Genomic DNA, 21,383 nt, shown 5'->3' with positions numbered 1-21,383 from the left:
CTACCTAGTTCTTTCTTTTTTAGGAGCTGCTGGTGCAATTTGGACCATTTCCCAATCAATTTGCAAGAACAAGATCAAGGCTGCCCAGAACTTCCAAACTACTTGCATAGCTTTTCATTTATGATCGATCACTTCCCTGCCAGAAATTTCCAAATTTTGAAGGCCTGTGATTTTGTTTTTTTCCAAAAGGAGGAAACATATCCGTTGGAACTCCATACTTCAAAATCACAGGCCTTCATTTCTTTACAAAAATAACATGACCTTACTATGCTGGCTTTGAAGTAATTAACCTTTAGACAAATACATAAATTAGCATATATCAGGATGTTAACTTGATATGTGTGATTTGCATATGATTGCATGAATTCGAAGATCAGCAGGAGTCTAACGAAATATGCTAATACAGTAAACAACCGGGTATGAACACACTTGTGGAGCTATAATTCATAATCATTAATTGGTCTAATCGTATAATCAATCAATTATGTACACAAAAAGGTGAAGAAGTCGATAAAATGAGAAACTAATTAGGTTAGCTTCTCTGAAAACTCAAGAAGGATAAGAAGAAATCAAATTTTTTGGTATACAAGTAGAGTTCCTCCATGTCTTTGCATGCATTTTCAAGATCTCTTGAGCCTTTTCCTTGGTCTTGCTCCCACTGTCCACTTGAAGCACCAAGCAAAGCTTTGCCACCACACCCAGCTGCAGCATTTCTTGCAAAACATTGGTCGTCGCGGAGAATTTGCAAATCGAGAACAGAATCCTCACCGCCCTCTCGCTTGCCACCTTCGAAACCCTCATTATCTTCTTCGAAACCACCGCAAGCCCAGCCCCGTGCTTGAGGAGCTCGGCTCGGCCCTCGGCCGAGCTACACACCATGTCGAGCACCATCATTGCCATCTCGTGAGTCCTTCTGTCGGGAGAAGCATCCAGAAGGAGCTCGATCAAGACATTAACGGCTCCGGCTTCCACGGCCTTGATTCGGTTTCTCCCCCAAGGACAGACCTTGATCAACAGTTGCAATGTGGCTTTTGAGGCCTGCTGGGAAATCTGATCTCTCAAGACCTGGAGTACTCCGGAGAAGAACTCGGGTCTCAAGTTGATCATCTTCATTGTATCGGCGACTTCGAACATCGATCTCAGAATTATTACGGCGTAAGCTCTCGACTCGTAGGTGCTGCTTTGGATGAGCCTCACCAACGACTCGATGAGCTCGCTCTCTTTGCCTAGAAGACTCCGGAGTGCGGATTCCGAGACTTGGAGATTGTAGAGGACGCTCAGTGCTTCTGCCTGCTGTTCACTATCTCCTTTAAGGAGTATCGAAGCCAAGAACTCAACTGCGCCTACGGATTCCATGGATCTTTTGTTGGCCTCGCTCTCGGAGGCGATGGATCTAAGCCTGTGGATGCATTTTGTGATGGACTGTGGCGACTTCGGGGCGTCGTTTAATAACTTGGAGATTTGAGCTTTGCTGACTGGAGGCTTTGGAGTTGGGATTCTTTCGACGCCGCGAGAAGCGTTGAGCGTGCACCAAGCTTGGAGCAACCGCCGGAGAGTGTGGTTGGGGGTTAAGTCGGGGTCGGAAACTACTTGTTTCGTTACGGGGCAGGTGTTGTTCTTGCTCGAGAACAGCCACTTCTCGATGCTCTCCCTGTCGTAGGTTATCCCCGTCGAGATGGTCACCGGATCTTTCATTATTTGCAGAGAAATTGGGCAGATAAAGAATGATGGAACGTCGATTTCTTCCATTTGATGAGAAAAGAGAGAAGGTTTTGTTGTTGTTATTGCTGAAGCTGTTGGTTAACGTTTGTTGGAGATGGATGAAGTTTGTGAATGGGGTTGAAGATGTTATATATAGTGAGCCGAAGACTGGGATTCTTCAAATATAAGAAAGTCAAAACACGGGAAATACGAGAGCGTTGAGAGACAGTAGAGGAGGATGAAGACTTTTCTAAGGTATTGAAAGGCTCAAGATTGACGAACCTTACCAGGTCATTATTTCCTGTGTATGATTAAATATAAAGGGCACAAGGTGAATTGCAATCGCACATTAAACCCTGCCCTTTTGACTTTCTCTATGTAGAATACTTAACCCAGTGCTTAATCTTTTCGGGGTTTCTCTCTCTAACTCGTGCTTTTACGTTCGAATGCCGACAAAGTGTAATGGGTGTGGGGGCATAGCTGTATTTTAGGGTATAGAACGCACAATCTTGGCTGCTGCTCACTCCTAGGGTTTACTTGGCATTAAAATTGACCAACGCAAAATACAGAAATAGGGCCAAGTTTAATTTTGGCACGTGGAAGAAAATTTGGACCGCATGACATGTGATCGGGGCGAAGAAAACATGTGCGTTTGTCCAAGTCAATCTTAGTGGAAGTATACGTATATATGTTTGTGTATAGAAAACGACTCGAGCAAGAACAACACCTGCCCCGTAACGAGAAGTGCACTTGCCCTGACATAGGGAGAATTCAGTGCACTGACGTGCACTTGTACCGACATAAATGGATGGTTAGATTATATTAAATACACTTTTAGGTTATTAATAAAAATATTAATTATAAATATCAAGAATTGAAATCATCTTATAAGTGTTGGGTCATTTGCACCGTCGGTGCATAGAATAATTTCCACTCAAAGTACTGATTCATAATGAAAGTAAAGGGAGCTAGGGTGGGTTTTACTGGTGGTTTTGATTTTATGAATCATTATGCACAATCATTTGCCTTCATTGCTGGAAATGGTAAAAGTTCAAAACTGATCAGGTAAATAACAACGGCTAGGTTATCCAACTAGAAATTAACGGGAAACAAACAAAAGGGAAACCACTTTTCCCGCAAACTTTTCAATAACAACACCAGTACACTACAATGGAAATTCAATTCTAACTTTTGCTGAATGAGAAATCACTATACCAAAAAAATAAAAAAAGTTGTTGGCAGGTGTAGACAAAAGCATATGCATACCCTCTCTAAATTTGTTATTATAATTATTATTCTCGTGCAAAAAGCTACCAGATCAATTATTCGATCTCAACAAAAAATTAGTATACTTCAAATTTAGATCAAATGTTTGTGAGCATGTACATCTTAATTAAAATTCACAATTTGATGACTAAAAGTAGATTACATCATCAGCTACGTACGTAGAAGCTCATATATACAAAAGTGCGGCACAAATTATTGTACGTGTTAGAATCATACCACATGATAACGAGGATTGACATTACATGGGAATTATGGGACAGTATTTTAATTATAGCAACGAGGTTTTGAAGGCAACTTGAACAGCTGATAGTTGATTTTGTCCTCGTACAGTCCAATAAAACATTGTAAACAATGCCAAAACGTACAAGAACGCCTATTAATAAACCAAAACAAAAAACAAGGTATATATACTTCATGTTTATTGTTTTAATGAAAAATTCAGGATTCTACTTCATATTATTTGTTCATTTTGTTAGTAATATATAGATCAACGAAAATGACAGTAACATTTGTAAATATTACTATCCTGGCCTTTCCTCAAAACTTTCTTTGACATTATGGCATTTTTTGGATAGTAAAAAAAAAAGTGTCAAAACAAATTTTTTATTTTATTTTTTATTAGAGCTCATTTTTTGGCCTTTTATAGTTAACCTTGGACTTAAGTGATTTAACTGGTGATCGAAATGTTAGGAGGTCCGTATACTTTTCATGTAACGAGAATGGTTAAGCGTAGATAAACCCAACCGTAATATTCCCACGACAATCAGATCATTTTTTTTTTTTTTATGAAACAAGAGCCGGTGTCAGTGCTCTCAAGTCTTGATTAATGAAATTGTAGAATATAAGGAAGGACATTATGCCTAAACCTCAAATTATGATAAGCATTAAGAAAACCTCCCAAAATAATATCAGACATCTTTGCTACAACTATGTATTCTACCATGCACCAATTACCAAGGAGAGCTCTATTGGGTTCTCCATTTGCTTTAACATAACGGTGACATACTAGAAATATAACGCTTACGAAAAGCAATAATACAATTAATTTAGCTTTCCCACTATGTTGCTGATGTGGAAACAAACCGACCACACTATGTATTATCCTGCGACTAGATTGCGTCCATTTTACTATGACGCGCCACTTCACTAAGCTAGACAAGACACACACAGCGCGCATGCCAGGACAGAGCTCACATCACCCTACATGAGACGAAAAGGTCTTATTAACGGCATAAGAGCATCTTTAACAGACTCTCTATTTTGGCTCCTTAGCTATTTTGGAGAGCATGTTTAGGTTTTTATCTATTTTAGCAGCTACACCAGACTCCTAAGTGGCTCTCTATTATAACTTTTAGCTATCTCGCTCCTAAATATAGAAAGCGGGATGATGCTTTCTATAATTTAAAACATTCATTTTAAGTTATTTTATGTAATTTATAAATACATTTAAACTATTTAATCTTCATTTAAAAAATAATATAAATTCAAAACTATTTAAAATAGAGAGCATTGATGTAGACGTAATTCTAAAGTGGTTAGCTAAAATAACTTTTTAGCTACTTTAGCTAAAATAACTTTTTAGCTAAAATTTGACTAAAAAATAGCTAGCATTGCTAAATATGCTCTAAGCCACAATCTACCAAAAAACAAAAGTAAATAAAGACAAGAAAATAAACGACATGCCAACTAGGGGTTCAAATTTGCTCACCACTTTTAGTTTGTGGTGATATCACCACCCTATTAAAACTTCTCACGTCATATAGAACTAATTTAATACTTAAAATATATTCTTTTAATAAAATATCATGATTAACTATAATTATATTTTATAACACTTGACAATTTTATATTGAGTGGTGGTTTCACCACTAAAATATTGGTGGTAAGCAAATTTGAATCTAATTTTGGTGATGAGTAAATTTGAATCCCTCTCGTTGGTCACTTTAAGCACCACTGATCCAAAGCAACATCGCGCCTTGACATCAATTGCTTATTGGAATTCCCAGCCTCCCTTCTAAGAGAGACACCACTGTACCACCCAACCTGCAGCCGCAAAATATAGCTCCGACCACCCCCAAACACCCATCGCTAATTAATCTGCTTCTGGCCTAGCCCAATCGGGTTAAACCCAATCAGATTCATGGCCAGTGATCTCTCTTCCTCCCTCCCTCCCTACTCCGGTCCCAAATAAACCCGCGAGCTCAGCCACAGCACTCTAAGAGCAAGTTCACCCGTTGGGTCACCAAGTCACTCACTATTCACCACTTTTTAGTGTTAATTTCACCTTCTTGGTCATGAGCATAGTGTATTTCGTGCCTTGGGTCACCATCGTGACTTGCAAAGTGACCTGATGACCCATGCAGGTCACCATGAAAACTGTGCCCGTGATCCAGAGGGTGAAAATTAACACTAAAAAGCAGTGAATAGTGGGTGACCTGGTGACCTAACAGATGAACTTATGGAAGGATCCCGTCTGACAATGATGTCCCAAGGACGCGCAATCAGACGGAAGAGGGAATTGAGTTTGTCTTTAGGCGTATGCGGCGCGGAAGAGGGAATAGAGAAAAATATTGTTATTAGATCATCATTCTTTTGAAGAATGACTATAGGGCAAAATCAATGTCGACGTCCTTCATAGTCAAATTCTCTTTCATTGGATCAAAACATGATATTTTATTGGGGGATATAAAACATTGATAAGAAAAAATTTATGGTTAATCTGTATCAAAAAAATTTTGACCTATGCTGCCTGGGCAAGTTGGTATATATTGTCTTTACAATTATACACTAGTAGTTGTATACTCTATATCTTCAACGGATTCGAAGCTAATCATAAGAGTAATGGATTAATTAAAATTTAAAAGTAGTGATGAAATGCATGACGCAATAGACATCGTTATGCATGCATGCATGCTTCAAAGTCCCATCAGTACCCATGCGCTAATGCAGTGGTACAGTATTGGATGGGCAATGATGACTTGACTTGCCTCTCAGAGGTCAGCCATGATTTTGCTTGCGTGTCCTATATCCCACCCAGTAGTAAGCTGCTATATTTAGTACTAGCAACTGTAGCTAAACCTAGGTGATCGCCCACAGCATTGAGAGTGGTCAAGGGCTCAAGGCTGGCCGTTCTGTGGGGGCATGGGAATGCGTAGTCGCAAACACGTGCACGAAGCGTCAAGTCCGCCACCGCCAGCCACACAAGGAGGAGGAGCGCCGGCTCGTTCTTATCCATTCATCATTTTGAACAAGCTGTAAACTTTGATTTTGATTATTCTTGAGGCTGAGAGTGAGTGATGGAGGTGGACGTGTTTCAGCTTTCATCCCCATTCCTATTCCTGTGGGCCTGACTTTGCCTCATGCTCTCTTGCGTGCATCAACCGTGTGAAACCCGAGTTCTTTTTTGTTAAAGCTGAAAGTCAACTAAGCAAGGATTAGACTTTTTATCAAAAAAAGAAAAAAGTAAGGGTTAAATTTCAAAATCACTAAAAAATTTGTGTAATTTTCCAGACCAAATTTTTTTTATTTTTTAGTAATTTGAGCTTATTATTCTTTGACTGACATTTTAATTGTTATTAAAATTAATATTTATGTAATATTGATTGATATTCATAACTTCTATCGACACAGTCACACAAATTTTTTTTTTTTTATAAATTTAAGTATCAAAATCAAAAACCACGTGGTGTGGTGTGTTGGTCAAACTGCCTAGTCTGGAACCCTCAGGTCTAGAATTCGAATCCCAGCTCCATCCAGTGGCCAGCAGATTTGAGGGACCTGAGTTAGTTAAAACACCCAATGATTCATGCGTCTGCGGTGCAGTGATTAGTCTGGGTATGCTGGGATACACTGCATAGGTGTGTGTTGGTTCTATTGACGTATTTCACTAAAAAAAAAAATATCAAAATCAAATTTAACCACCCATCTTAAAAAGAATTTAAATTCAATACAAAGTCAGCTTATAACCAATTGCCACATGTTGCGTATAAAAAAAAAACAATTGCCACATGTTGTGATCAGCCAGTCATACCTGGGATTCAATCATGCCATAATACATTCAATGGTTTTGATTTCACTCCGACTAAGAGCAGCACGTAGATCACTGATCACATCACAAGTGACTTTGAAACTTCAACACAATCATCACCGACTGTGGAAACTGGAAAGTCTGCTTCTTTTTTATTTTTTTAATATTTTTATTTATTTAATCTTAACCAAAGCAAATTTTGTAATGTGTTTAGTTGTAATAATTTTATACGATCGTCCAACTCAAAATCTTACTGCTCGTTCTAAACCTTATTATCAGAATGTTATGATGGTTTTGATGCGTCTCTAATCTCTATGTAAAACAAAGAGGCTGTTAATTACCATTAAAAATATTTTATCAAATGAAATTATGGAAGAAACAATAACTTCTTAAAGCAAAAATAAAATGAAAAAAAGTCTTATGAGATGAAGATGTATACTCGTTTCGGATTACCAAAATGTCAATCAAACATATTTTAAATTTTGTAGTTACAATTTGTTGTCTAACCGCCTAAGGGACCATAGGTCGTCTTAATTGAGCTCATAGAGTTTTTTAGTTTACTCATAAATCAATGCTACAAGGAATCATCATTGGGTGTTTTTTTTGACTCGTGAATTCACAATAAGCTCATAACCTTTCAGTAAAGTTTTTGGCCCGAAGTTGAATGAACTTCAATAACATCTCGGAGGGTGCTCCTTGTAAGAGATACATCAAGGCGATAGTGAAAGCTTTAGAGTTTGATATTGTTCCATACTGTAGAGTATGATCACGGTCTTGTATGGCACAAGAATAGAATTGCAGTATAGGTAGAACTACTTAAACCTTTAAAAGTATGTTGGATCAATTTAAACATGACCTATATTGGATCCGAGTAACCATGATATGCTGAGAGGTGTAACTCTTGGCTTGTGGATGCCATGTGAGGTTAAATTAGAACGTACGTATAACAAGATTAATAGCTAGGTTTAATCAAATTCATTGTTGAGTTTAGTTGGAAACTTACTAGAAACAGTTTAACAACGGTTGGCAGGCTTATAGGGAACGAATTTGATAATAAAATTCATAATGTGCGTGATAAAATTCTTCTAGCTTAAGAATTAGATTTGTATTTAAGCCCAAAGTACTCTCAACTTGAAATCTTCAAGAAGATATGGGATCTTTCTATCAAAAATCAATTTCTCCTTCATTCCGATCTTCAAATAGATACGACTGTTCGTGTGGATGCTAGTAGATTACCAACATGTGTGAGCCTTGGCACCAAGAATTGACCCCAACGTCCTAAAATCAAGTTTGCCAAGCCCAAGGAGGAGCTCAAATGCTGGTTGAACTCAAAGAATCTAACTTATACTTTTGTTAGGCTGAGATATTGTATAGGATTAAATACTTATTACTCTTCAAATTTTTTTTTAAAAAACAGTTTAGTCCCTTATCTTTTAAATTAAACTGCAACAGATCTAAAATGACCATACCCTCACTTCCTCCTTTTTTTTGCCTCTCTATTTTTAATTTTTTTTAATTTATATTTTCTGCCCCTCTCTCTCTCTCTCTCTCTCTCTCTCTCTCTCTCACACACACACACACACACAGAGTTGGTGTAGGCATACTCCGCCATTAGTGCAGACTATCATCCCCGACCCGATCCCCCTACTGCCCAGTCTCCTCGTCCGCACTGACCTCGGAAAGACCAAACCCAAATCCTTGAGAAGAACTTGGAGCCGGCATGCATGTGCCTCGCACGCTCCACTATCACCCACAACTCCACCCCACCCATCTAATCCATCACCGCTGCAGGTTCTTCTCACTACCACCACCGTTGAATTCTTTGCCTTCCGTCTCCCTTTGTTTTCGTTTCTCAATCGTGATTACAATAGGCAGCGATGATGACTGAGTTCCAATCGACATCATCATGTCCCACAAATCCCCGCTCCAGTTCCCCAATCCTAATTCCAGCTCCGATCCCATTTTCAAGCAACCCAAAGCTCCAACATTTAAACCAGCAATTGAACTCAGAATTGTAAGTGATTCATCTTAGTTTGGGAGGCGAAAACAAAACCCAAATCTCCAACATTTAAACCAGCAATTGAACTTAGAATTGTAAGTGATTCATCTTAGTTTGGGAGGTGAAAACAAAACAGCTCCAACAAACCCCAAATTAAACCGGCGCCGCCATCGTCCTTCTTCCTTAACCCAACGACGTCGTTCTCGGCTTCATCCAAGTTCGGTAGGTGAGACCAGGCCAGCTTCGGCACCTCGATCCCATTCTGCAAGTGATTCGACAACGTCATCATCATTGAATTCGGATTTCAGATCAAACCCTAGGAATTCCGAATTTGAATTTCAGATATTTCTGGACTGCAGAGCATCACTGATTGTAGATTTCCACCTTGTTTGAATCGAATTCAAAAAAAAAAAAAGAACTTGCTTTGGATTTGAGTCGTGGAGAAGTGCTTACAGGGGAAGCGCTTCTAAGTTTGGCTCCGGTGAGAGAGAGAGATGTGAGAGTTTTATGGAGGGATTTGAGAGAGAGAGAGAGAGAGAGAGAGAGAGAGAGAGAGAGAGAGAGAGAGAGAGAGAGAGAGAGAGAGAGAGAGAGAGAGAGAGAGAGAGAGAGAGAGAGAGAGAACATAATAATAATATAAAAAAAGAGGGGTATAATAGTCATTTTGGACATGTTGTGTGAGAAATAGAAATAATAAGGACTAAACTATTTAATTTAAAAGGTGAGGGACTAAACTGTTTTACAGAGAAAAGTACAGAGAGTAACAAGTATTTAAATCCTATTATATAACTTACTTATGAACATAGTAAGAATAATTTTAAAAAAAGGGTGCTACGCGACACCTAAAATTTTGTGTTAGGGTACTAACCCTAACTATGGAAATAACTACAAATTTGCAAAGAAAAATCTAAGAAAAATTAGAAAGATATTTCATATATAGCTTGAATTCTTCTACAAGGCAAGAGTAGCTGTATAGCTGGCTCAGACTCTCAACTAGACACGTGTCAAGCAGGTAATGGAGACTTCCCTAGCAATGATAGTTAAAATAAGAACATGAAAACTAAGTATTACTTTCATAACATTTCATCCTCCTTCAAAATGAATCTGACCTCAAGTTTAGCTGTGAATAACTTAAATCTCCTATTCTATGAACTTGTACCTCTTACACTTGAGGGTGACTTCAATGCTAACACATAACTTGCAACTAGATCTTAATTTCCTCATTTTCTTCTTCTGTTGGAACTTCTTTTATCATCTCATTGATTACTGGTCTTGGAAGCTCTATTTCTTCTTGTACCACTTCAATAATCATAACTCATCCCTTTATGCAATTATGACCAATTTTGAATATATCTTCACATAAAAAACACTGATTTCTGGCCCTTCTTTCGTGATATTATGCTCGTGGCAATCTCATGTTCTCCACATTGCTGTTGTTGGTTGTAGGTTGATTAAATGTGGTGGTAGTTCAGGTTTGAAAACTTTGAATTCTAACTGGTTGACCCACTACAGTTGGTGGTGAAATCCTATGGTGTGTTTTAGAACTACCTGCATAAGAGGTTCTTCCAGAAAACATTGTTCTAGTTTGATTCATGTGTCCATTGTCCATTTCTTCATAAATCCTTGCTAACTCATAAGCTTCATACAGTGTCTTAGATTTATGAGTATGAACATTAGCTCTGATCTCACTCTTCAATCCCCCCCAAAAAACAAGATAGTAATACCTATTGAGAAAAGGTTGGTGCCTTTCTCGAAAGCCTGTTGAATTGCTCCTTATATTGTTCCACCTTACCAGTTTGAGTCATTCTGGCCAATGCAACTTGATAAGAAACTACATTATGACCACTAACCTCTCTCATCAAAAATCAACCAACCTTAATCATGTGTGAGGAAATTCATGTTTGAACATATACCAAATGTCTAATGCTTTATCAGTCAAACACATGGTAACTTTTGCTAACTTCTTCTCTTCAGGGATTTAATGAAACTCAAAAAATTGTTCAGCCTTATTAAGCCACTAAACTGGATCATCAGCACTGAAAATAGTAAACTTAAGTCTCATCTGTTTCATGGCTGGTAAATTTGGATAAGTTTGGAATTGCTATTGTGGTGGAGTATTTGTATTGAAATAATGTGGTGGAGGTGGTTGCATGATATTGGGGCTTGACATGACATTATACATATAGGGTTGATGTAGAAATTGAGTATTATGATTAGCATAAGCTGGAAATGTTGGAACAAATTGAGGTAGGGCTTATGAATTTAAGTAGGCTGGAACAACAAATGGCAAAGTTTCATGTACCTAAGGTGCAAAATTAATAGGCGTGTCTGAGTAAGATCTAGAGTAGCTCAAAACAAAAGGGTGTGTTTCACTTAAGTGAGAAGTTGGGAAAAACTAAGGCTGCTATTTTGGTTTGGTAATTATCTAACCGATTGAATACCAACCGATATTTTAAGTTTGGTAAACCAACTTTTTAGTAATCGAAGCTGATAAAACCGAAATCGAATATTACCAAAAAAAGTTGGTTTGGTTTTGGTAAATACCGAAACTATCAATTATCTAAATATTAGGTACATATATTCTAGTTTTCAATACACATACATGTATATTAGGAAATGTAAATATAACTATTTGTTATAAACTAGAGAATAAGAGAGAGATAGAAGAGAGAAACAGAATATAGGAGGAGGTAGAAGTGTGTATTTCATTCTCATTAGACCCCTTTATATAGGAGTAATGTTTACATCATAAGGACATAACTAATGAGTATTTACAGTGGACATGCACATATATATAATATTTATAACACTCCCCCTTGGATGTTCACCACTAAATGATATGGTGTTGGACGCGCTTAATGTTGCCTCTTCAAAAACCTTGCCAGGTAACAAAAAACCAGTGGGACAAAAACAACCCTGGTCGAAGGAGAAAAAGAGTACAACGCGCATATGTCCTAGGTAGCATATTTTGAATGCTCCCCCTGATGAGAATCTCCCCCTAATTTTTGCAAGCTTCAATCATGTATGTAATAAAATACATGCACCATGTATATTAGATATGGTGTGTCGATTACATAGGTGAGACTATGTGTGCTTTGCATAAAGGGGACTCATCATGAATTGCAATTCCTGCAAAAGTTAGGGTAATACCAATAAAACTATAAATCTTACCTCAAGTAGAACCAATTTCATATGCTCAAATTATAGAAAAAGATATCAGCAAAGAATAACAATATAAAGGAACAACAATTGACACATTTACCTTTATACAATATTCCGATCATTGAAATTTAAGTATGGCATACTTAGCCATAAATATCAATTAGTGTAATAGATAATTTCATATAGGCTCAATATGAGCTTTAGACAAATTCATAACTTCGCGAAAGTTAGAATATGTTGCAACATTGTGAGCATGATTCGAATTCGATTTCTTAGTCTTGTCATAGTACTCATTGAGGCAATAAGTTACTTTGACTGTAAATGAATGAGTATCTATGAAACTTTAGACCTTTTGATTTCATGAGTGAGACTTAAGCTCTTTTACTCATTCATGGACTTGCCCTTGGGCAATATGAATCGGTCAAGGATTTGATTAAGCAATATGCTTATAATGACACATTTGAGGATTTGCTTTTAGTAATTTGCCTTTAAGACCTTCATAATAACTATGACAACCTGCTATAAGCCTCTCGTCAATATAACAGCTCTATGTAACACTGTACTTATAGAAAAGTTGTCGCTTGGAGAAGAATGCCCATGTCTCTATAAAGAGAATTGTGTCATAGTGATTTCAATTCACTTCAGTACACCCTTTGTAATTTTTAGGGTAGATAAAGTCCAAGTATATCATCATGTTTACACTATTTAAATTCATTGGAATTGCCTCTTTCCAATTTGGCCAATAGTATGATTTGTCGACACAATGAAACGTGGTAGTATATAGCCCTTGATGATATTTAGTTGCAACTACGGATGAGATGTCATCAATGATCATCAATTAGAGATCTATCACACATTCAAAATATATGCATGCATTAGCTATAATAAGCTTACTCATATCAGGTGCCCATGCCTCTTTTAGGGCATTTGTTGTCTCTCAAGGACAAATTAATTAAAGAATGTGAATCTTTGTATAACCTCATAACGAGTGTTATAGGGCTTGTATAATCTTCCCTTATAGGGAGATTAAAACATTGGACTTGGTGGATATATTCCACATAAATTCGTGCCGTTACATTAGTCTTTCCTCCCCCTAACGGCGGGAAGACTATCAGATTTGACCACACAAAATATGTGTTCATAAATATTGGATTGAAAATCCATTGGTGGGTGGCAGGCCCAAATTTTTAGGTCAAGAAGATAATGAATTGAGATTTTTTTCTCAAAATTAAAATGAGATATGGTAGATAAAATCTCACACCAATTCATATTTTTATGAACGATATTTCTTCCCCTAATGGCGGGAGGATTGTCTCATTATTGTGACAACTCGCAACTATGCGATAAATTATAATGCCCTTATTAGGAAGGTATGCAACTGTTGTTGTATTATATAACAATGTAAAGTATGTATGTAGATGAGTTTACATGACATAGTAAATAAAATAATGACACATTGGTCATGCCAAAATAATTTTATTTGGCTCAATGAAATTTTTAATTCATGATATAGTATACAATAGTATACTCATAGTTGATTAATACAACATAAAGTCGGTGGAAATTTCATCACCAATATATGCAGTGGTATTCCATATATGTAACATAATATGAGCTCAGTTGGAGCCGGCCATCAATCAAGATCTACAGCTCTTGAGATGATTGTTACCTTAGCTTTTTTTAAGCATCAATTATGAAAAACTATTAACAATTGCAATGGATCATGTCCATAGTTGAATTATATGCATGCAAGACAACTATGTTTGTCATTATATTTATCATGAACATTCATGGTTCAAAATGAATTTATTAATGAACACGTGGTTCATATTATTGTTTGACACTGAAAACAAATGTCAAAATTATATACTCAAATTTGAGTCTGGGACAGTAGTCCATATGGGTATAAGCATATACTCCAATAATAATAGATTTAGGGACCATAGCCCTCATACTCAAAACATTTGGTTTGAGTCTTCACAATTAGAAGCATGTTCTAAAAGTGGAGTGAACAGAGTTTCACATGTACTCATAAAGAGAAGGGACAAATGTCCAGACATAATTGGAGATCAAGAAACAAGATATTTCGATCTATTTGATTGTATAACAATCAGTCGAGGAATTTTAAGTCCTCATATAATTGGATCAAGAAACATGTAGTTTCGATCTCATTATAAAATGACAATTTTATATTAAATTATCAGATAAGATAATAAGAGGAAATTAATTGAAGTTGTCAAACTCATGAAAATACATACCTCAATTTTGTTGAAAATGTAATTGATATTGTTGATATCAATTGGTGAGTAACAGAATATTCTAAAATAGAGACAGATTCATTTAGAGTCAGTAATTGAAACATGCATTAATATAATATTATAACAAAATAATCATAAATTTGTTGTAGTCTAGTTGGTTAGGATATTTGGTTCGCATCCAAAAAGACCTGGGTTCAAGTCCCAGCGATGGAAAATAATTTTGTTATTTTTTCACAAACGACATAATCATATGAGGTAGATATAATCATAAGTAATAAATGTTCATTATGATTGCATAAAATAAATAACTATGGTAAGTATCGAATAATGGTAACAGAATGATAATAAAATGAGTTATTAATAACAATAACTACAAGATAATGGCAATTAAAAATATTATCATGATAATTGTAGCTCTTGCAACAAATACTCATGACAAATTCAATTATGAAAGAATTGTAATAAAGGTAATTTAAACATAATAAATATGATTAAACAGATAAAGATAATGAAACATAATTATGTTTAATCGGTGCCAAAACATAGGCTTAAAATGACTAAACAAAATAAATAGAGACAAAAAAAACGCCTAAACATAGGCTTAAAATTTATCGGTGTCAAGAAAACCGCCACTGATCATGTAATCAATATGTTTTCCATTGTCCACAAAAAAATCAGAGACTTTGAGCTTGTTATCTTCACTGACAGATTCTCCACATAATTTTAGTTGGGAGGTAATCATATGTTTAGCGGAATTGAAAATCAGTGACAGATTTAAAGTTCTGAAGGCGCAAAATGCGTCCATTCATATCGTGCTCTAGATAGAACAATGGTTTTATGGTGAGCAAATCGATCAGCTAATGATTGCCAAATCTCAAGTGAATCTTTCACCGTAAGGTAATCATCTTTTAGTGTCTTATCAAGATGATAACCCAAGAAAATCATAGGCTTGGCGAGATCTTGCACAGATGACTTATTGTCAACTTTGATGACATTTCCAAGGTTTTTAGCCATAAGGTAAATTTCAGCATCAAATAGTTCTTGCCATAAATTTTAAGAGAATCATAGTCCAATTTTGTTAGATGCGTCATCTTTCTACAAACAGAAAAGATGAGATATATTAGGATCCATAATTATTAGAACAATATGTTCTATGAAAAATTCATATACGAAACAAAGGTTTCGAAGAGTTTATAAATATGAACAATGGATCTCATAGGAAACACACGAGAAAAACATTCGTGTGATGTCTATAGAACCATAGGTTCTAAGACTACTCGATCAGAGGACTCGAGTCTTGAGCAATAGAACATGTAGTTCTCATTGTTGTATATGAAATATAAATTTTCAACAATTATATTATATAAAAGATACATACAAATATATGTAAATGATCGCATAATGAAAATTGATATTCATCTAGGAGAGAAAGAAGAAAAACTCATAGATCATTAGCCTTGGTCATAAGCAACTATGTTGTTGCACCATAAGGCTTGTGGATCATCATAGAGTTCAAAGAAGAAGAAGAAGAAAATAAGAGCAAATTCGTGCTGATAACGTGTTATAAACTAGAGAATAAGAGAGAGATAGAAGAGAGAAACAGAATATAGGAGGAGGTAGAAGTGTGTATTTCATTCTCATTAGATCCCTTTATATAGGAGTAATGTTTACATCATAAGGACATAACTAATGAGCATTTACAGTGGACAGCCACATATATATATATATATAATATTTATAACACTATTTTCATAATAGTATTAACATTATTACTAATACTAGATTAATAGTATATGTATTTTAAGTAACCTGGTGAAAGATTGTTAAATGACTTGTTTTTATTAAAAATGACTGAAACTTGATGTCATATGTGCATAAGGAGACATTTTGTAATACCACGGAAATTAGTTTTTAATTTTCGTGTGAATTCAGAAATTTATTTCGTTGGTTGTCATGCGATTAATTGTTTCATGGGTGAAGTGAAAGAGTTTTTGACAAATAATTACTTGAAACATTTTATTTTCAAGGGGTCAAGAGTTAAATTTTCATTCATTAGGTTTCTTTGAAAACTTTCCCATGAAAGTCGTAGAGCACATTAATACGAGTTCGTGGATATGCGGTACGCAAAAATCGGAGATCGTATGAAGAAGTTATGATCAACGGAAGTTATTTCCATTTTTGAAAATTTTAGTATAAATAGGAATTTTTAGAAAATATAATCAGATTTCCTTTTTTGGAAATCTTCCAGATTTTTTCGGAAGATTTTTCTCTCTAGATTTCTCTCTGGATACCGGTTGACCTGACCCAAATATTGGCTGACCCGACCCGACTTTTTCTTTGCTGTCCAGCGTCTTCCTGCGGTGAAATTGGCCCAGATTGGCGCGTCTCGACCTCGCTATCTTCCCTCAGCCATTGGCTTGCTTCAATTTGCATCACACGCGATGGAAAAGCAGCGGCGACTGACCCATTTCGTCCTTTCTCTTCAGGCCACAGCCGCGGCTGAAATCATATGGGTTTTGAAGCTCTGTTCCTTCTAGTTTGATCCATGTAAGCCTTGAAGATCGATTTGATGTGTGGAGCTAGGAATCGGGGTTTGAAGTCCAATGGTCAAGAATTTTCAAGCTTGACCTAACTCAATCTAATCTGAATCGGCCTTAGTGCCAGTTACAAAAATTGCTCCTCGTGTTGTGATCTACAAGTTGGGTAGAGCTGATCTTCCTGGTTTTGAAGTCGGCCCTGCTGCGCGTGGGGCTCACTAGTCACTATTGGGTAGTTGTTTTGCCCTGCTACCCTCCATTCGTCGATACGAACTTGCGGGTATGTTTACTTTTGTGTTTGCTCAACTTTTGGTTTAGTCAGGTTATTTTCAGTTTTAGTTCGTATGATTTTCGATCCGTGAGGATCCGACCATTGGATCGTCCTTTTTTTTGGGCGATTTGATCCTAGAAGTGTTCCAAAGACTTTGGTTGTCTTGGATGAGCTTTCATCTCGATTGACGTATCTTTCGATTTAAAGTTCACGTGTTTCAAACTTTAAAACTATTGTGTGCTTTGTGTTGTATTGAGTGTGACATTGATGTGATTAAGTGCTTGACGTTGTTGATTTGAGAGGATTGTTGTGGTTTATGCTTGTCTCGGTGTGTGTGTGAAGACACAGCGGAATATTGAGGTGAGTAAATCCCACGTCGTTTTGGATGATGAATTGTTATGTATAGTTTTATTAGAAATAATTGTTAACTGTAAAATCATATCTATTGCAAATAAATATTTATTTTGAAATATAAAAGCTTAATCGTCGGGGTTCATGGGTAAGTTAAATCGAAGTTTTGTTATAAAATGATTTTTGAGTTGAGCAAATTGTGTTTTTGGTTCACTATTGTTTGGTGAAGTGATTTTGAGGAAAATAAATGATTTGGAAGGAAAAGACGGTATTGTTGGCTTGAGTTTTTGAAAGTACTATGTACACTTGAGGTGATGGTTTTGAGATGTGAAAATGATACTTTGAAAATGATTTCATTATTGTTTTGATGTGGTTGGAGATGAGGAAACAATATTTTGAGGTGATTAGTTTTATTGTTTTCTTGAGATTTGATATTGCGTTTTGAGGAAATACCTCCATATTTGTTGATTTGACCTGTGTGGTAATCTGTGGGATGATTTTGGTGTAAATGATGTGGGTTATTGTTGAGTGATTGATGTTGTGGTGATTGGTGTTATCATGAGTAGATGAATGTGTATTGATTTTTAGTATATTTATAGTATTGAATTGCTTGATTTTTTCATAATCACTTGAACTAAATTATATGCAAGGATTACTATACTCTGAATTGATTGATTTTAATGTAATCTCCTGAACTAAACTTTATGCAGAGATTACTATGATTTCTATTGGTATGATTTTAATATAGTATCCTGAACTAAACTCTATACAGGGATTACTATGACTTTGGATTGTGTGATTTTAGGCGATCTCCTGAACAAATTTTCTATGCAGGAATTACTGGTTTTACTTAGTTTATATTTTGCGTGCTGTTGTGGTTGGAGATTTGTAGTGAGTAGTGAAATGATTTATAATGTCACAGTGATGACAAATGCTTCGCTTCGAGAGGAAAGGAGTGTGATTTTGTAAATTTGTCATTGAGACTAAAAGTGATTTGAATTGTCACTTAGGTGACAACTACTTTTGTTGAGACAAATGGAAGATGAAAGATTGCTTTTATAGGAATGCCTAAAAAACTCCAATAGGCATGTCTCCATATCGCATTGTTTTTGGAAAAGCTTGTCACCTTCCAGTTGCGCTTGAACATAAGGCTTATTGGGCAATCAAGAAGCTCAATTTCGACATCAACAAAGCCAGTGACGCGGGGAAGGTTCAACTTAATGAATTGGATGCACTTGATACGCCCAAAATAGACGCTCAACTTAACGCTGCAAAATGTAGTTGTTAGTATAGAATAAGTAGGGATCATTCAAGCCGGGAATTGAGGGTACACAAGTAATTACATAAAGAATCAAAGTATGAATATAAGTATGTACGAAAATAATGAAAGAATGTATGAACAGTAAATTATAAAAAGGGGGGTTTTGGGTTTTGTAACACAAAAATTAAAGTAAAACATATAAACAATGCGGGATTTACAATGATATGAATGAAGATGTTAGAGACTCGGAAATTCACTACCAAAACATGTTCAAGACAAGTTTACTATCCTAGTTTTAATTACTAAGTCATGAAAAGTTTTCAATCAAGAACAAATCATGAACGCACTGCATAAGTTCTTATTACTTCTCTAGATTACTTAAGCAAGATGAACGCACCATTACTAAGCCTTTAGAATAAACAATCAAGGTATAGAATGCTATCCTATCAACAATTTATTCTAAGCACTAATCACATGTGGAAGTTTGATCGAAACAAGTATGCAAAACTAGTGTGGAACGCCTACCTAGCATACAATCCTTTTTATTTGGTTTCACCTATTGTCCTACAGGTTTTACTACCATTGAAATAAGCATTATTAACCGTTTAGGAGATTAAAATACCTATTTCTAGCCCCACTCACATGATCATAATATTTTATGTGCGCATTCATAAAACATAAACATGCAAGAGTTATCTGTAAACCAAAATCAAATAAACAAATTCACAACAAAGTAGTTTCAAAACTAAGAATCAAAACAATGTCAAAACCATGTCTTAGGGCTTCGAATCTCGCCCCTAACAAAGGTAATTTAGTTATACATTGTCATAGTATAATAAAAATAGAGAAAAAGAAACAGATGGCAGGCGGATGAATAAGAAAGAGAGACAGAAAAGAAGGTTAAGGGTGTGGTTCTCCCCATTGTGTTGCAGAGGCTCTTTATATAGGAGATACACAACCCTAGTCTCCTTATTCAACTCTGCTTGTAATTTGCTTGAGGTTTTCTTCGATTGATGGACAATTTAATTATTTGTAAGCTAATAAAATAATTTCATGTCATCAAGATTGAGTCATCATCTCCAATTCGTATCCAAGTATGATTGGGGAAGCCTTTGGACGTCATAGACTCTAGAATCTTTATGCAAATATAAATTCCCGTCAAAAACCAGATTCATGCGCAGCTTGACCTTCCTATACTAAATCGGTCATAACTTCTTCTAGAAAAATGATATTGACGAACCGTAAAAAGCTGTGGAAACTAAATATCTGAGGATTTTCAACAATATAAAGATCATTATCTGGTTCATTCTGAGCTGCTCTCAGTTCTCTATCGAAATTGACTGATCTGCACAGGCTGATTTCCTGATTTCACCTTTCTTGCGTCTTTTCTCCTTTATTTTCTCCTTTTGTTAATGTCTAAGATTCAGTGGTAGCCAAATCTTAGTTAACGCTGGTCCGATGGGCGGACCACTACTTGTGATGCTCTTGTGACTCATGTTATTTGTCAAATGAAATACAAAGGGCGTCAGAGGGAGACCGCGGTTGGCGGTCTTTTCTTCTCTGATGCCTAAGTTAGTCAATGTATTTGTGTTGATAGAATAACAGTAGGTAAGTAGTAAATGCGTAATTAATGAGGAGAGAGGAGTGAACCTTTTATAGGTAGGGAAGAGGCTGACATTTCTTTGTTTTCGATGTGGGACTGATATGCTTCAGTTCCCAGCTTCTGATGATTCAATGAGGCGATCTTGGTGTGGTGAAATGGGGGTGAGCCGGGGCTTAGGTGATAGCCTGCTTGGCTGTGTTTCCGTAGGTCACACCATTGATGATTGTTGGTATCGCTGGCAGTAGCATGAGCGTGACTCATTATAGCTAATTATGCTTGGCAAATGCTTATGTAAGTATAAGTCCCCCAATTCCCCAGTCAAGGAGATCAATCTTGGTTGGGGAGTTGCTTAGCAGTTTTGAAGCGTTACTTCTGCTAGTCTTGCATAGGCATAATTAGCGTAAGTGCACTGTCAACCATAGATTTGTTCTGAGCAAATGCTTTATACCCTTTCTGGTGGGCCCCTGCTAGGCCCTCCACGGAGTCACCCACTCCCTAGGTAAGATAGGCCTCTGTTTGGTCAGCATATTGTTTGTTCAGGGGGATCTGCGCTGAGCAACGAGCGTTGGGTAGCGAGCCCAATCTTTGGTACCTGAGTAGCAGGGGTCAACGTGCCTGATCAGGGTCATCGAAAACTGTGTTGACATGTCCCCTTACTTGTCCCGGAGGACGGTAGCCCTACTGCAATGATGCGTGGCGGTTGTTGTCAGAATGAGATGTTGCCTCGGGAATCACCGTTGGCGGAAGTCCCTTTGCTGATAGAAAGCGGTAAGAAGTGTCGTGGGGACCTTCTTGCTTGCTAGATGGAGAATTTCCGCGAGCGGTGTTTCGCTCAATGGAGACTGGGTTACTTTGTAAGATGAAATGGAGAAGTCCTGCAAGCGGTGTTGTGCTTAGCGGCGACTGTCTCGCTTGTAAGATGAAAA

The 21,383-nt window shown here is 36.6% G+C and overlaps 1 protein-coding gene and 1 non-coding gene across 2 annotated transcripts; one reads left to right on the top strand and one right to left on the bottom strand.

The window, feature by feature from the left end:
• Window positions 1-432: 432 nt before the first annotated feature.
• On the bottom strand, window positions 433-1,837 carry LOC112194855 (E3 ubiquitin-protein ligase PUB23). Its single transcript, XM_024335094.2, has one exon. It carries the CDS (start codon window positions 1,747-1,749, stop codon window positions 550-552), a length of 1,200 nt encoding a protein of 399 aa, XP_024190862.1. The 5' UTR covers window positions 1,750-1,837; the 3' UTR covers window positions 433-549.
• Window positions 1,838-14,573: 12,736 nt separating this feature from the next.
• TRNAA-CGC lies at window positions 14,574-14,647 on the top strand. The gene has a single exon. It is a non-coding gene; the product is annotated as a tRNA-Ala (tRNA).
• Window positions 14,648-21,383: the final 6,736 nt, after the last annotated feature.

The sequence above is a fragment of the Rosa chinensis genome, chromosome 3 (assembly GCF_002994745.2).
Source record: "Rosa chinensis cultivar Old Blush chromosome 3, RchiOBHm-V2, whole genome shotgun sequence".
NCBI lineage: Eukaryota > Viridiplantae > Streptophyta > Magnoliopsida > Rosales > Rosaceae > Rosa > Rosa chinensis.
Note: the sequence above shows the minus strand (reverse complement) of the source record. Positions and strands in the feature narration are given on the sequence as shown.